Source organism: Chenopodium album, chromosome 11 (assembly GCF_948465745.1).
Source record: "Chenopodium album chromosome 11, dcCheAlbu1.1, whole genome shotgun sequence".
Taxonomy (NCBI): domain Eukaryota; kingdom Viridiplantae; phylum Streptophyta; class Magnoliopsida; order Caryophyllales; family Amaranthaceae; genus Chenopodium; species Chenopodium album.
In genome coordinates, this window is record NC_137844.1 from 42,204,302 (window position 1) to 42,221,588 (window position 17,287).

General features: G+C 39.1%; 1 protein-coding gene across 1 annotated transcript in view; it reads left to right on the top strand.

The window, feature by feature from the left end:
• Positions 1 to 12,993: 12,993 nt before the first annotated feature.
• The window catches only part of LOC145566629 (protein FAR1-RELATED SEQUENCE 5-like), a 31,037-nt gene continuing 26,743 nt past the window's right edge, over positions 12,994 to 17,287 (top strand). The window contains exons 1-3 of the mRNA XM_081625986.1: positions 12,994 to 13,066; positions 13,996 to 14,029; positions 14,488 to 14,581. Coding sequence (XP_081482112.1) covers positions 12,994 to 13,066; positions 13,996 to 14,029; positions 14,488 to 14,581 — 201 coding nt within the window. The remainder of the gene's footprint in view (positions 13,067 to 13,995; positions 14,030 to 14,487; positions 14,582 to 17,287) is intronic.

The window sequence follows — 17,287 nt, forward strand, 5'->3', positions numbered from 1 at the left end:
TCCTACCTATCAAATCATTCAAATATTCTATGGAGGTCTAAGCCCTCGAGGAAAATCTTGCCTTGATGCGGGAGCCGGAGGACCAATAATGAACAAGACAGAGGGGGAAGTGATGGACGTCATTGAAGATGTAGTGAGGCATTATATGGATTGGCAAGATGATGAGTGTGAAATAACAAGCAAAAGTGGTGCTTCGGTGTACTCGATTGATCACATCAATGCCATCAAGAACTTGTCTTCACAAATCTCAGAATTAGGGAAGGAAATGACCTCTATCAAAGCCAAACTTGAGAGTGCTTCTTCTCGTGCACCGATTCTTCCTTCCTAAAATAAGGGGAGAAGTACATTTCCTAACTCAAATCCCCTTCCCCTTTCTAGTAACATGTCTAGTGGTTATATGTTTTGTGATTTGTGTGAATCATATAACCATGATGCTTCAAATTGTCCTAATACTTTTTTGATGGATGTGATGATTGTGTTGGCAATGAGAATGAACATGTGAACTATGTGTCTAATAACAATATTGGACCTAGATTTCATAATCAACGAAATAATGGGAATAGGAACTATCATAATGGGAATTTTGATGATTATAACCACAATGGGGGTTATAGAAACCAAGGTTTTCGAGGCAACTATAACCACCAAGGTTATGGTGGTCAAAACCAAGGGCAAGGATGTGGGAGCCATAATCAATTATGGTAATCATAACCAAAGTGGCCAAAATCAAGGTCGAGGCAATTGGAGTAACCAACATAGGGGCAATTTTCAAAACAATAATCAAAGGGGTCCCCCACTCGATTTTACTCCAAAGGCTCAAGGCCAAAATGATAGTTCTTATGTCCAATCATCCTCTTCAAGAGGTAGTTTGGAGGATGTCATTGAAGATCAAATCAAGGTGTTGAACACTTACTTGTCATCTAGTGATAAGAAGTTTAATGACATGATGGCTCATAGTAAGATGTTAGAGAATCAAATTTCTCAATTGGCAAATGTTTTGAAAGAGCATGCTAGCCCTTCTTCCCTACCATCTCAAGGTGTAGATCCTAAGATACCAATTAATGCCATAGTGACAAGGAGTGGTAGGATTCTTGAGAATGTAGAGCCTAAGAAGAGTGAGGCTAAGGAGAGTCCTAAGTAAGTTTTGGTTGAAGATGAGGAAGGAAAAAGCTCTTTGAAGAAGGATGTGGTTGAAAAACAAAAAGAAAAAGAGAAAGTGAGAGAAGTTATCAAACCTAAGCTCCCATACCCCCAAAAGTTCAATAGGCACAAGTTAGATGAATAATTTGGCAAATTCATAGAGATGCTTAGGCAACTTCATCTTACCCTTCCATTTACCGATGTCATTGACCAAATGCCAAATTATGAAAAATTCCTTAAGGACATCTTGAGTGGAAGAAGAACTTATGATATGGCGGAAACGGTTAGCTTGACCGAGAATTGTAGTGCAATCATTATGAACAAGATGCCGCCCAAGTTGAAGGACCCCGGAAACTTTTTCTATCCCTTGTACTATCTATAAGATGCAAATTGATAATTCCTTGTGTAACTTAGGAGCTAGTATTTGCCTAATGACGTATTCGATTTATCAAAGACTTGAGTAAGGAGAACTTTCACCTACCAACATTACCTTGCAATTAGCCGATAAATCAATTAAGATTTCAAAAGGTAAGGTATAAGATGTTCCCTTGAGGGTAGGAAAGTTTGTAATTCCGGTTGATTTTGTTGTTCTTGAAAGGGATAAGGATTCCAATATTCTTATCATACTTGGTAGACCTTTTCTTGCCACATCGAGTGCCATGATTAATGTTAAAAGTGCTAAGATTTCTCTCAAAGTTATTGAATTTGATTTGAATGAAAGCATGAAATATCCATCTTCTTCACTTGAAAATTGCATGAGAGTTGAAATCTTGGATGATATTGTGAATTCTATGCATAAGCACTTGCTCACCTCTAATGATCCACTTGATTGTGTTTTGTTGAACAAGGAAAAGATAGGTGAGTATGGCAAGGAAATGGCTTTCTTTGAAAAAGTCATTGATGAGAGCATGAAGGAGAGTGATAATCACATTTGCATGGGAATTTCAAGTCAAGATGCATTACAAGTGGCCTCAACCAAGGAAGGTAAAGGTGTACCAATTGTAGAGCTTAAACCTTTACCATCACACCTTAGGTATGAATTCTTAGGCCCCAATTCTACTTATCCCGTCATTGTTAGTTCCTACTTGAGTGAGAGTCTAGCTCAAAAGTTATGTGGTGTTTTGAGAAGGCACCAAGGTGCTTTGGGCTATACAATTGATGACCTCAAAGGTATAAGCCCGGCTTTATGTTCACACCATATTAATCTTAAGGAGGGCACCTCACCTAGCATAGAAAGACAATGAAAGATAAATCCTCAAATGGGGGAGGTACTTAAGAAGGAAATCACTAAGCTATTGGATGCGGGAATCATATTCCCCATCTCTAGCTCTAGATGGGTTTCCCCGGTTCATATTGTCCCAAAGAAAGGAGGAATGACCGTTGTAGAGAATGAGAAAGGTAAGCTCATTACTACAAGGACGATCACGGGATGACAAATGTGTATAGACTATCGACGTCTAAATACATCCACCAAAAAGGATCATCTTCCCCTTCCCTTCAATTATCAAATTCTTAAAAGACTAACGAGGCATAAGTATTATTGCTTTCTTGATAGATATTCCGGGTTTTTCCAAATTCCTATTCACCCGGATGACCAAGAGAAAACAACTTTTACTTGTCCATATGGAACTTTTGCCTATAGGAAAATGTCATTTGGGCTTTACAACGCCCCCGCCACCTTCCAATGATGTATGATGAGCATATTTGGAGATATGTTAGAAGAAGAAATGGAGGTGTTCATGGATGATTTTTCGGTAGGTGGAGTTTCATTTGAGGCATGCCTTGAGAATCTTGAGAAATATTTGGCTCGATGTGAGAAGGTGAATTTGGTATTGAATTGGGAGAAATGTCATTTCATGGTTGAGGAAGGCATTGTCCTTGGTCACAAGATCTCTCACAAGGGCATAGAGGTGGACAAGGCAAAGATTGAAGTGATTGAGAAGCTTCCACCTCCGTTTAATATGAAAGGAGTGAGATCTTTCTTGGGACATGCCGGGTTTAATAGAAGATTCATCAAGGATTTCTCTCTTATTGCAAAACCTCTCAATGATCTTATTCAAAAAGATGTCATATTTGTGTTTGATGATAGATGCTTGGAGGCTTTTAACAAGTTGAAAAAAGCTTTATTCTCTACTCCCATTGTCCAATCCCCAAGGTGAGATTTTCCTTTTAAATTGATGTGCGATGCTAGTGACACGGCCATTAGAGGAGTTTTAGGTCAAAGGGTGGATAAAAAGCTCCATGTCATCTACTATATGTCAAAGACCCTTAATGGAGCTCAAAGGAACTATATAAAAACGGAGAAAGAGTTCTTGGCAATTGTGCATGCTTTTGAAAAGTTCTGTTGTTACTTGTTAGGTTCTAAGACCATTATCTTTACGGATCATGCGGCTCTCAAATATCTCTTTGCAAAAAAGGAATTCAAGCCAAGGTTGATCCGTTGGGTACTCGAGCTTCAAACTTTTGACATAGAGATTAGAGATAAAAAAAGGAGCAGAAAAAGTTGTGGTAGACCATCTTTCTCTCCTTAAAGATTTCCAAATCCAAGATGATGGTTCTCCAATTGAAGATAGGATGCTTGATGACTCCTTGTATGCCGTTAATGTGAAAGATCTTCCATGGTTTGCTAACTCGGTAAACTACCTTGCATGTGGGGAGTTTCCACCTTCATTCTCCAAAAATCAAAAGAAGAAGCTCAAGAGAGAGGCTAGGCACTATTTGTGGGATGATCCCATCTTGTACAAAAGAGGAATTGATGGCTTGCTAAGGTGTTGTGTTCTAAATGAGGAGGTGCCAAGTGTTTTGAAGATGTGTCATTCGGATCCTAGTGGTGGTCATATGGGTGTTTCTAAAATCGCCACTAAGATTCTTCACGGTGGTTTGTGGTGGCCTCATCTCTTCAAGGACACATGGGGTTTTGTCAAATCATGTGATCGATGTCAACGTACCGGGAACATCTCAAAGCGCAATGAAATGCCTCAACAACCAATCCTTGAGTTAAAAGTATTTGATGTTTGGGGAATTGATTTCATGGGACCGTTTCCTTCTTCTTATGGGAACCAATACATTCTTGTGGCGGTGGATTATGTGTCAAAATGGGTTAAGGCCATTGCCTCCCCAACAAATGACCACAAGGTAGTGATGAAATTGTTTAAGAAGATTATTTTCCCAACGTTCGGTGTTCCCAAGGCGGTGATTAGTGAAAATGGCTCACATTTTGTGCACAATGCTTTTCGGAAGATGTTGAAAAAGCATGGGGTTCATCAACGTTTTGGCTAGGGCTGGCAAAAACTGACCCGACCCGAAAACCCGACCCAAACCCGACACGAAAAAAGCGGGTTAGGGTTGAGTTTTTCGACCCGAAAACTTAAATGGGTCGACACGAACCCGAACCCGAAATTAAATGGGTTAGGTTAAGGTTGAAAATCTCAACCCGAAAACGACCCACTTAACCCAAAAAAAAAATTCAGGTCAAAATCAGGTCGGGTCAACCCGAACCCGACCTGATAACCCGAACTAGTTTAAGTTTAAAAAAAAATGTAAAAAGGCTTATAAAACCCCAGCCCAGCCCAATTCCTAAAGAGGCTTCTAATGAAAAAACCCTAAAATCTTATTGTTCCCCTAATTTTTTCATCAGCCGTTTTCCTTGGCTTCACTTCTCTCAATCTCTCTTAATTTTCTCTCTCCTCAAAAACCCTAAATCCCTTCACCATTGTTGAATCAAAGTTCTTTACCATTGTTGAATTCGACTACTTCACTATCTTCTCACTCTCATATGGTATTGTACTATTTTTTTCATGCTTTTTGTTCATAATTTATGAATTTATGCGAATTGATTTTGTTATTTTGTTAGTATACGAATAGATCTTGCTAATTTATGGATTTATGCGAAATTTCAAGCTAGTTTAAGTAATTATGTGAATTTATCTTGCTAATTTGTGTTGATTTTTGTTGTTTATTTACAAGTATACGAATAGATCTTGCTAATCTATGGATTTATGCGAATAATTCATGCTAGTTTATGTTTTATGTGAATTTTTGTGTTGATTTTTGTTTTTTATTTATAAGTTTACGACTTGATGTTGCTAGTTTATGGATTTTTGTTGTTTATGATACATAGTATCGATTTTTTGCTAGTTTATGTATTTTTGTTGTTTATTTTTGCTAATAAATTAATAATGTGCCAATTTGTGACTGTTGAGTGTTGGCAGGAAGTAATTATGTCCACCACTCTATGGATCCTCAATTGGAAATGTTTTGTGGACCATTTATGAAGCTTAAGATGCAGAACAAGAATGGATACGCCACATAGAATCCTCTAATTAATGTTATTTGAGAACTTAAATATTTAAACTTGTTTGGTTTGTAATTTGTTAGTACACTCTTGGTTTGTAATTGATAGTTAGGTACCATACTTAGATTATGCTATTTGATTTTGGACTATTTGTTAAGTTTGATTGTTTGAAGCACGAATGTTTGTGGTTTAAAACTTTGAAAATTTTGGCAGTTCACTTGTTTAGGTCAGTTTCAGACTTTCAGGTCATATTCAGGTTAATTTCAGGTTGAAATAACCTTATTTAAACCCAAATAAAAAATCAGGTCAAATAAGGTCATTTTCAGGTTGACCCGAACCCAAAAAAATCAGGTTCAGGTTGAGGTTTTCAACCCGAAATGTTAAATGGATCAGGTTCAGGTCAGGGGGTAGCTGACCCGAAATCAGCTGACCCGAACACGAACCCGACCCGACCTGATCCGATTGCCAGCCCTAGTTTTGGCCTTCCTTATCACCCTCAAATAAATGGTCAAATTGAGGTGTCAAATCGTCAAATCAAGTTGATTCTTGAGAAGACGGTTGCTAGAAATAGAAAAGATTGGGCGGACAAACTTGATGATGCCTTGTGGGCATATCGAACAGCATTTAAGACTCCTATTGGCACCACTCCATATCGTCTTGTTTATGGAAAATCTTGCCATCTTCCGGTGGAACTTGAACACCACGCTCTTTGGGCGATCAAGAAAATCAACTTTGATTTATCAAGTGCGGGAGAGCAACGGTGGTTAGATCTTAATGAGTTAGAGGAGCTTCGACTTGATGTATATGATTGTGCTAGCACCTACTAAACGCGTTCTAAGGAAGCTCATGACAAGCTTATCGAGAAAAGTGAGTTTTGTGTTGGTGACAAGATTCTCCTCTACAATTCTAAGATGAAGTTGTTCCCCGGAAAGCTCATGTCTAGATGGATTGGTCCTTTCATGGTGCAAGAAGTTTTTCCTAATGGAGTTGTGGAAATTTCTTCAATGGATTCATCATCTCCTTTCAAAGTCAGTGGCCACCGGCTCAAGAAGTATTACGATGGTTTTTTTGTTGGCCTTGTTCATAGAATGACTCTTTATGATCCCTCTTGAAAAGGGGTGGAGAACGTCAAGCCAATGACGTTAAACAAGCGCTTCTCGGGATGCAACCCGGCTTTCTAACTTTCTTTCCTTTTTTCTTTTGATTTTATCTTTCCTCTTGATGTTTATGAACTAACCAATTTTCTTTGTTTGTTGTGATTTTAGGTAGTTTTGAGATGATGGAGGTTAGTTGCTAACAATCTTGGTAGCAAATTTTGAAAATGAAGTGTTCTTGTAATTTTTGGAAGGTTTGAGTAAGAATTGGGCTTTGGTGGGTTCAAGATGGTGGGTTCATGAATTATGGGTGTTGAACCCATAGAAAAGGGATTTAGAAACTGCATATGTTCGTGTCTATCATCATCATGGGTGTTGTGTGCACCGGTGTGCGCACCAAAAATTGCTCGAATATAAGCAACCCGGAAAGGCGCAGTCGCGCGCGTGGCCTGCACGGGCGCGCAAAGGATGGGCGCGGGCTCGCAGGGGGTGGCACGGGCGCACACCTCTGCTGCGTTCCCCCTTAAACGCACCCCTCTCTTTTCTCTCTCTCTCCTATTTCATTTTGCTTCATTCTTTCATTGTAGTGTTCAAGCATTCTCCCTATTTTTGCTGCTATATTTCATCATAAAATCATCATTTTTCAATTTTCTTAGTTGATAATCACTTCAAATACTCAATTTTATGATTTGAAATTGATTTTATCTCTCCAAAGTTGAGGATTTGGGTATTATTATTGGGGTTTTTAGAACTTGTAAGTTTGGGGTTATTTGCTAGTAGTTGTGCTTTGTTCTCCATTTCATTTGAATTAAACCATCATTCAAGGTATGAATTCTCTATTTCAATTGATTTTCATGTTAAATTTCACACCTTGTATTGTGTTGTTGGATTTGAATGTTATGATGTATGCTTTAATGGTGTTTCTACTTTGCCTATTTCATGTCCCCAAATTTTGCTTTCATGATGATTATTGGTAATGCTATGATTTTGCTTGAATGTGATACTATCTTGCTACCACCATTTTTGGTCTTCACCCTCTTTTAAATTGTCATAGTGCTTATGAATGTTGTTCACCCTTTTTATATGAATGTTGTTACTCACTCTTTATTCTCAAATGGCTTGTGAATCCTTGCTTAAATTGTGGTTTGAATGTTCTTACATACTTTCTATGTGACATATTATTCATTCTAGCTCAATGATTGTTGTGGATTCATCCATTTTGGTTATGCAACTTGTGGAGAGCACCATATCTTTCTTGCTTTTGAAATATTATCTTGGTTTGTTTGTGTAGATGGCTCCCCTCTGATACCCTAAACAAGCCCGTGGCTCGAATTCCCGTGAGCTAGTGCCACCCCCACCAAATGTGAGTGAGACTTGCGGTATTGAATTTGCAAAGAGCGAGCATTAGGAGAACTTTGTCCAGCTCTCTTCCCGAAAGCTTCTATCAACAAGGTTTTATGATCGATCAACAACTACAAAGCTTGGTATTGATTAGGATGTGAGGTGTTTGGCCCAAAATCTTGGTTTAGAGGAGTTCATTGGCTTAAATGCTCTGACTTATGCCCGTCTCACTTTTGAGTTCCTCTCCTCTTGAAGTACATGAAGAAAAAGTGGATGGCAAGCCTGCTTACAAATTGACGTTCCAGATGTTTAACAACGACCATTCTATCCCTCTCTCCTTCCTTAACGATATTTTCAAGCTTCCCGCCCCTTCGGAAGATTCCGAGTATATCTACCCGGCTTTTGAGGTGTTGCAAAACAATCATGATTATAATGAGGGCCGATGGTGGCTGCACATCTCAGTTGAGGGATCTTACCAACCTCAATACTCCAAGGCGGCCTCGATAATTCATCCGGCTTTGAGATACTTTAATCGCCTTCTCACCTGTGCCTTTTTCTCAAAGGAGTCTCTTAGTGCAATCTCAAGGGAAGAACTTAGTTGGTTGTGGCTAGCTGATCATCCTTTCGATGATATTGGGGTCATTGATTATGGGACTCAATTTATAGATCGTTTTGTCGACATTCGCGATGGTGTATTCCTCTCAGGGAGCGTCCAATTGGGTGGTTTGATCACCATCATTGCCCTTTCTCTCAACAAGAAGTATGAGAAGATGATCTTGTCTCTTGATCCCATTCGGGATCGTCGAGAGAATTTCCCTCCTACCTCCTCAACACATATGCTTTAATCAACCAAAAGTTTTTGCAGTGGACTACTAAAGAGGACTTGTTCTTTTAGAAAGTTTCTCGGACTACCGATTGGTGCCCTATCCCTCACTCGAAGGCCACTGCTCGGTGCGTAGGCACTCCTCTCCCTTGGCGGCCCAACAAATGGCCCATTCATCCTTCTCTCAAGCGAGCTCCTCTGCCCAACCTTCGCATCAATTCTTGTGTTCCCATTCATACTCTCCTTCCAGATTTACCCCCGGTGTCCCGGGGAGGTACTCCTTTGATCTCTTCCTCTTCATCCTCTTCTTCTAATTGTGATTTGTCTATTTTGCATGCAAAGATTGATTACATTGCCAACGTGTTAAATTCTTCACCTTTAGGGAATGACTTTGTATTAGGATATGACAATCATGCTAGACAAGTCTATGACATGCATGTGATGAGAGGGGAGATTGAGCCTTATGTAAACTACCCCACCTCTTAGTCTAACAAGAACCTATACCTCAATGGGTTCCATATGACCCGGACCATAGACCTAATTTGTGCTACCCCTATTGGGAGTGGCCCTATGTGCCCCCTAATGCAATTAGGGGGACCACTCCGGCCTCTTACGACTATAAGAGGCCCGGAGGTTGTGATTTTTCATACGACCCGGCTAACCCAAACCCATTCCCAAATCCCCGAAACCTTTAGTCGATGAGGGCTTTTGGGTGAGCCGATTCTTGAGGATTGGTCTCACTATTTTGATAGGAATAAGGCTCATAGGGAGAGTAGGTTGAGAGGTAAAAGCCCAATGGTGGTGAATGATGTTGTTAGCCATGTCTCTTTTGAAGTTGGTGAGGGAAGTACCTATTCTACCCCCTACCATAGTGCCAAGTGATACCATATTGGCAACCCTCCCTTTAATGCTTGTTTTGCATTGATGTTGTTCTTTTGCCTGCTTGTTGCTAGGCTTTGGCTAGGGGGGGGGGGGGAGGTAGCTCACTTTAGGCTTAGGGGAGTATTTTTATGTTTATTGTGCTACTTTGGTCTTCCCCTTGCTTTTATGGTTTACTGCGGTTCTGTCTTTGAGATTCTGTCTCATTTCTGCTAATGATTTATGATGATGATTTCTGTCTGATGAGGTTGTTTTCTGATGATGATGATATGATGTCAGTTTAGTTGATTGATCGTTGTTTTCCTGCTGATTGATTGTTTTCTGGATGGATGAGTTTTCTCTCTGCTATTACATAATGCTTCTCTGATTCTATGATCATTTTTGTATCAGTTTAGATGTTTCAAGTTTTTGTTTGGAAGTTACAAACAATTTCTCTTTGTTTATAGCTTTTTATTTCTCACTTGGAATGTTATCCTTGCTTTTGCTTTTGGGCGTCATGAAGGTTTATGCTTCTTCTTATTTCTATTCATTAGCATTGCTTGGAGTACCCGGTGAGATCTTTCTATTTCTTCTTTTCCTTTAACTTTCTTGTTTGCTTAGAATAGGTTTAGTCTAGGATGAGTTGATTGTTCGAGGATGCTTGCCTTGTAACACCTTAGAGTGTTTGGGGTCATTGGCGATGTTGTCAAATGACCGCTTGTATGTTGATTGGGTTTTACATGTCTTGCATGCATTCCTGCGCATTTCTTTTTCTTTTTCTTTTCCTTTTCTTTTTTCTTTCTTTTCTTTTTCCTTTTGTTTCCATTTTTCAACCAAATATATATATATATATATATATATATATATATATATATATATATATATATATATATATATATAAAGATTTTGAGGCTTTGTTTTCATCTTTTTAGTTGTTTAGCTTTTGTATTTGGACATAATACTATCCGAGCCTTTGCATTTGAATGAATAATTTCCTATGTCGTATCGGTGTGCATGTTTTGAGAGTATCTGTGCTTAATTCTAGGATAGGGTATGCTAAGGTAGCGGTTTAGAACTTTTGGGGCCTTGAAGCCGGATTCCATTGGTTTATGGTAAGAAGGAGTTGCTCCCTTTAGTGGATTTGAAGCTAATAGTGAGTTTTTGCAACAACCATGTGAGGTTTTATTTCTTCTTGCTTTCAACATTTCTTGATTGAGCGGCGCATGGATCCTTGGTTGTTGTATACTTTATCTAGAATTTGGCTTTCATCTCCCGAGATCGCGACCGAGCCACTTAGGAAGGACAAAGGCATCTTTCGGGGTGATAATTTTTACTTTTCTAGGATAGTTTTCTTTTATTTGTTTTGGGTTTACATTTTCTTTCTTTCTAACCATTTGAGCCTTCTACCCTTCTTTTCAAGCCACATCTTTAACTTTTGAGCCTTTTGTTTCATTCTTGTTCCCATCATTGGTTTTTGTGAAGCATTTGGTCTTTATTGTTGGAGTTTTGGTGGATGTGAATAATTGTTTGGTTCTTTCAATGTAAGCAAGTTTGTGTTGTAAATATTTTGTGAATAAAAAGCAAATGCAAAGTTGAAAAAGCCGTCCATAGTTAAAAGAGGCGAGGACAATAAAGTTCAAGAATGAAAAATTGAAAAAATAAGAATAAGCAAAGCAGGTTCACAAAGCTTTGACAAAAGTAAAAAATATGTGAAAATGAAAAGGTTCAAAAATATTTTGATGTGAGTGTTTTTCTCCCTAAGCTTGAGACCATAGTAAATACCACATTCCCTTAGGTTCGACCTGGACTTATCTCTATACCTAGGGTTGGGTTTGGTTGTACAAATTTTGTTTTAATCGGGGAACTTAGTTGCCAACGACCTAGGTTTATCCCGTGTCACGTATATGTCAATTCCCACTTCCTATGAGTGCCAAGCATATTCACACATGCTTAACGTAGGCGCTCTTCGAATGACGCCTACACCTAGTGCATGCTTATTTTGTGATGTTTGTGGTTCATATGAGCATGATTCTTCTAATTGCCCTCATGCATTTGTAGATGGATGTGATGATGTGATGATGTTGATAACAATGATAATGAGCATGTGAATTTTTTATCCAATAACAACAATGGTCCAAGGTTTGATAATCAAAGAAGTCAAAGGAATAGGAATTATCATCACCAAGGAAACTTTGACAACTATATAACCAAAATGGTGGTTATAGGAACCAAGGAAACCAAGGTTTCCGAGGCAACTATAACAACCAAGGTTATAGTAGCCAAAGCCAAGGCCAAGATCCATGCATTGTCTTCAAAGAGGAGAAAGGGGAAGGAGCCCTAAGTGAGGATTGAGGAGCCTCCACTCACCCCCCAAACACAAGCCTCTAATGAACCCTACCTTTATCTACTTTAAAACTCCATAACCCACTACATAAACCAATCCACATCGACCTCCAAAAGAGAATCATACGACCCTCTCGCCATTATCATAGACGTGATATGATCAAGTTGGGCATTAATGAGGACTTATGGATGCTCTTTGAGAACCTTTGGATAAGTGTTTTTGTGAACTCCTCCTACCGTACCTATCTTGAGCCTACTAGGGAGTTTCTTGCTTCCTTCTCTACCACCGCGATTGGTGATGATGACTATGAGATTACCTTCCAACTTTTCAATCATTCCCATACTCTTTCACTCCGGGAATTTAATGCAGCTCTTGACTTCAATCCCGATGCCGGTCTCCTCTTTCTCGAACATGAGCACTTTAATGGGTATACAGAGTATGCATGGTGGAATGCAATTTTGGGCAAGGAGCAATTCAATGCTCGTTACTCTTTTGAAAGTGAGGTTTTCCAACCAAGTCTTCCGGTGTTGCATAGGTTTTTGGGGTACTCGGTTTTCCCAAAGCAAGATTTAGGAAAGTTGTCAAAGCTTGAGTTGGTGGTTTTTTGGCTAGCCACAAGAGAAGAGTGGCGAGGAAGGTTGAACATGGGGCACTTATTCATAAGGAGTTGTGAATCAATGGTAGGAGGAAGGAAGATGATGAGATTACTTGCGGGAGTATGGTCACTCGGTTAACTTCGGAGCTAGGGTATGACCGTTATTTTGCCTCTTGTACTCCGGTGGTGGATGCTAAAGATCTCTACCTCGACATCCCTCAACTCAAGCAAGTGAATTTCATCGCAAAGAATAACAATGATGAGGTGTTCGATTGGTTAGTAAGGAATGAGCACCGGTGTTATCTCCCAAACCCTTCCTTAACTTCCTTGCAACGAGATGCTTTAAATGTTTGGTTTATGCCCTTCAGTAATCGGTTATCGGTTGATGAGGAGGAGGAGGAGTATGGTGATGGTAATGATGATGAACAATAACAACAACAACATCAATTCTTCAACTCGGACTTAGAGGCCTTGCAAGCTCAAATGAAGGGCATGCAAATTAGCATGGAAGGCATGTACGATCAAGATTTTGAAGTTATCTACCATCAAATGAGAGGCCTCGTAGAGATGAAACAAGGTATGTTTCTCCAATAACAACAATTGTATGATGCGAGCGTTAACCGTGGCGAGGTCACCCCCGCGGTTAATTACCCATATTTTCTGCCGCAGCACGGTCCCGTGTCGTCTCGGGGGGGTGATGGTAAGGCTATATATCCTTATTGGCAAGGTCCACAAGGACCTAGTACCGAGCTACGCTCTTTTCCGAATGAGTACGATAACTATGATTACCGTGTGCTCAGTGGGAGCGACTATAAAGGTGATCCTAACTACCCTTATGTCAATCCCACTCACCTTGCACCCCTTGAGTTGCCCCCGTAATTTACTCCCTTGACCTCTTGGCAACAAGATAACTATTGAGGTCATTATGGTTGGCCACCCGGTTATATCAGGGGATGGGATCACTATGGTCTCCCATCCGGCTTTTCCTATGATAGGGAGGATGATGATGGTTAGGTCGGTCCTTGTGGTCAATAGTCCCCCTTTTATGTTTTTACCTCCATCCATTTTATTATGTGATCTTTTGATTTGATTTTTGGGATATTGAGATTATTTCTTTCTAGCTTGGGGGGACTTTAGTCTTTATGGGGGGTGTGGGTGTTTTGATAATGCTTGTTGTGGATATGCTTGTTGTCTTTTCGCTTTGCTATGCATATGCCTTTTTTCATGCCTTGAGGATGTTGTTGGTTATTGTTGTTTTGATGATGATTTCTCTTGATGATTCCCGTTGCTTTGGTTTTGATAATTTGTGATGATATTTCTCAATGATAGTTGTGAATAGTTTTTGATGACGGCTTAAATAATCATGATTATGCTTCCTTTCAATCCAAACCCCTATGATACAAATTCTTTCTAGTCAGTGTGTAGTTTTATTTTGTTGATTTTGTTTTGAAGTAACAAACATTTTTCTTTGTGTATATGCTTTTTCTTTCTCACATTGCCATGTAGTTCTTGCTATTCCTTCGTGGAGCAACATGGAGGTGTAAGCTTTTCATTGTTCCATTTATTAAAGCCTAGGTTGGATTGCTTGGTGAGATCTTTCTATTTTTCCCTCTTTATCTTTCTTTATTGTTTGAATATATTAGGAATAGTTTAGGATAAGTTTAACGGTTCGAGGATGTTTACTATTAACACCATATGGGTGTTTAGGGTCATTGGCGTTATTGTCGTATGACCACTTGTTTGTCGATTGAGATTTATATGGTTTTGCAAGCATCTTTGTGCTTTTCTTTCACCTTTCCTTTTCTTTTCCTTCTCTTTTCTTTTCTCTTTCTATTTCTTTTCATTTAAAAAAATCAAAAAAAAAAAAAAGATTTGTGAGGCTTTGTGATTGTTTTTCGTTTGGTTTTCCTTGTTGTTTTCGCTTATGACTTGGACATAATACCATTCGAACTTAGACTTTTGAATGGATAACTTCCTATATGGTAATGGTGTGAACAGTTTAAGAATATGCTTGGTTGATTCTAGGATAGAGTATGTTAAGGAAGTGAGTAAAGAACTTTGGGACCTTAAAGCCCGAGTCTACTTGTTTGTGGTAAGTTATTGCTTCCTATAGTGGATTTGAAGCTAATAGTGAGTTTTTGCTACAACCATGTGGGGTTTCACTTTTTCTAGCTTTCAACATATCTTGTATGAGTGGCATATGGATCTTTGATTATCGCTTACTTTATCTAGAATTTGACTTTTATCTCTCGAGATCACGACCGAACCATTTGGGAAAGACAAATGCATCTTTTCGACGTGGTAATTTTTCCTTTATTAGGACTAGATTTTGTGTTTTTGGTTTTGGGTTTACATTTGCCTACTTGCTGACCATTTGAGCCTTGAACCTTCTTTTCTAGCCATATCTCTAGCTCTATAGCCATTTATTTTGTTTCTATTCCTATTCTTGGTTTTTGTGAAGCAATTGGTCCATATTTATTGGAGCTTATGGGAGTATAAGTGTGGTTATTTGGTACTTTTGATGAAAGCAAGTTTGTGTTGTGTATATTGTGTGAATAAAAGGCAAATGCAAAGTTGAAAAAGTCGTCCATAGTCAAAAGAGGCAAGGACAATTCAATAAAGTTCAAAAAAGAGAAGAAAAGCAAAAGCAAATGCTTTGAAAAAGAATGAAAAACGAAAAATGAAAAAAAAAAAGCAAAAATATTTTGATGTAAGTGTGATCTCCCTAGTTTAGAGCATTGAGGACAATGCTCCATTTAACCTTGGGTGAAAGCGTTCTTATGCTTTTGTATATATGCTTGTGATTTTTGCTTTAAATAAGTTTGGGGGTGTTGGTGTTTTTATTTGGTGATAACTTGATTATGGTGTTGATGACTGATCACCCTTTGCTTCACAAATTAGGTATACCACCAAATTTCAAATTCTAGCCTACCTTTGACCTTTTTGCCCATAAGTTACAATTCTTTCCAAGACCTTTTGACCTTTGTGGTTGAGTCACAAGTCGGTGGAGGGAGATGTGAGTCAAGCCTATGGAGCGGTTTGCATAGTCAAGATGTCGAGTAGCCCTAAAATCTTTTCTTTTCCGGTTCCTTCGAGGAATCATTGAGATACTCACTAAAGGTGGATTTGAAACTAGTAGGGAGAACGCGGTAAGATTATTTGGGATGAAAGTGAACTGTGTCTGATTAGTTCTCTATGCTTAGCATATTTTATGTTTCAATCAACCACGGATATCTTGCAACGTACATACCCTTATTTGTCTAGAAAGTTGTATATTCATTTGTATTTGGTCATTTGCAAAAGTCCATTTCAAAAACTTTTGTTTTCTTTTTCCTTTTTGTTTTTATTTTCCTTTTATGCTTTGCCTCATTTTGTTTTTGAGAGTTATGCGTTAAGCTCTTTGGAAATCCTTATGAGACCTCACTCATCCTCATTGGCGACTTTGGGGTTTTAAGGGCTTGTTGTAGCTAAAAACAAACCGTGATTCCTATGAAAGTGAGTCTTAGTGTATATTCTTGTCCCTTTCTTTCCTTTTTCTTATTTGAATAAGTCTTTCATCCTACTTCTAATTGCTTTTGTTTTTGCTCGAGGACAAGCAAAAGTTTTGCTTGGGGGAGTTTGATTAGTGTCATTTATGGCACTCAAATAGCGTTATTTTGGGATGATTTTAGTTACTTTTATAGCTTTCTTTATGCCTTTTTCCTTAGTTTTAGTCTTTTATTCTCTAGTTGGTCTATTTCTAGTTGTTTCTCCCTTTTTCTTGTATTTTCATACCTTTTATCGTCTTTTTCCTTTTATTTAGTTACTTTTCTATATTTTCAGGAGAAAGAGTCCAAGGCCTTTCATGGTGATTCCTCAGGATAGAACATGCTTAAAGTGCAAGGTAGATGCTCCTTTATGGCTCACAAAGTAAGGAATGGCTTGCTCCAAGACTTGGTGCTTGCGCTCTCATGTTGCGCTCACATGAAAATGTTATGTTGAACCCACCGTCAACTCATTTTGGGACTTCCATACCAAATGACGGTCAAGAGGAGCGCACCACTTGCATTGATGAGCGCACTGAGAAGATCCCCTGCTCCAGGGGCGCGGGCACACAACACAGGGGCGTGGGCGCATAACCCCCGCGTGTGGGTAGGGATAGGTCTTGGCTTGGCAGGTGGTGGGGCGGGGATAGGGATAAAAATCACACCCGCCATGGGTGATGGGGCGAGGTGGATTTTACGTTGTACCCACCCCATCCTCGCCCCGCCCCACTTCGTACCCGCCTCATCCCCACCTCACACCCACATCTATATATTTTTAAAAACAAAATTATTACTTTTATACTATTTTATAAAAAAAATTTATGTAAAATAAAATAGTAGATATTATAATTTGTAATGCACTAATATTATAACGAAAAATGTGTGTAATATTAACAATAATTTTTTTTTTTTTTTGTAATCTATATTAATTATGTTGGATTTTGTATTAGGAGGTAAGGATTAGGCGGGTCTTAGGTGAGGATTAAATGGGGATGAATTTCCATGTGGGGGGTGGGGCGGGGATGGTTTTGGAATTGTACCTGTCAAGGTGGGGATGGGGATGAATTTTGGACCCGCCGAGGGGATGGGGATGGGGATGAAAATTTTAGGTGGGGATGGGGATAGGAAGACCAACCTCCGCCCCGACCCGCCCCATTAACATCCCTAATTTGAATACTCCTAGCAAACCTCGAAGTTGCTTTTGACCTCGACGTGAAAGGTTGATAGTTCTGAGGGTTTGGTTCCGAATCCATATTTCAGTTTATATTTGATTT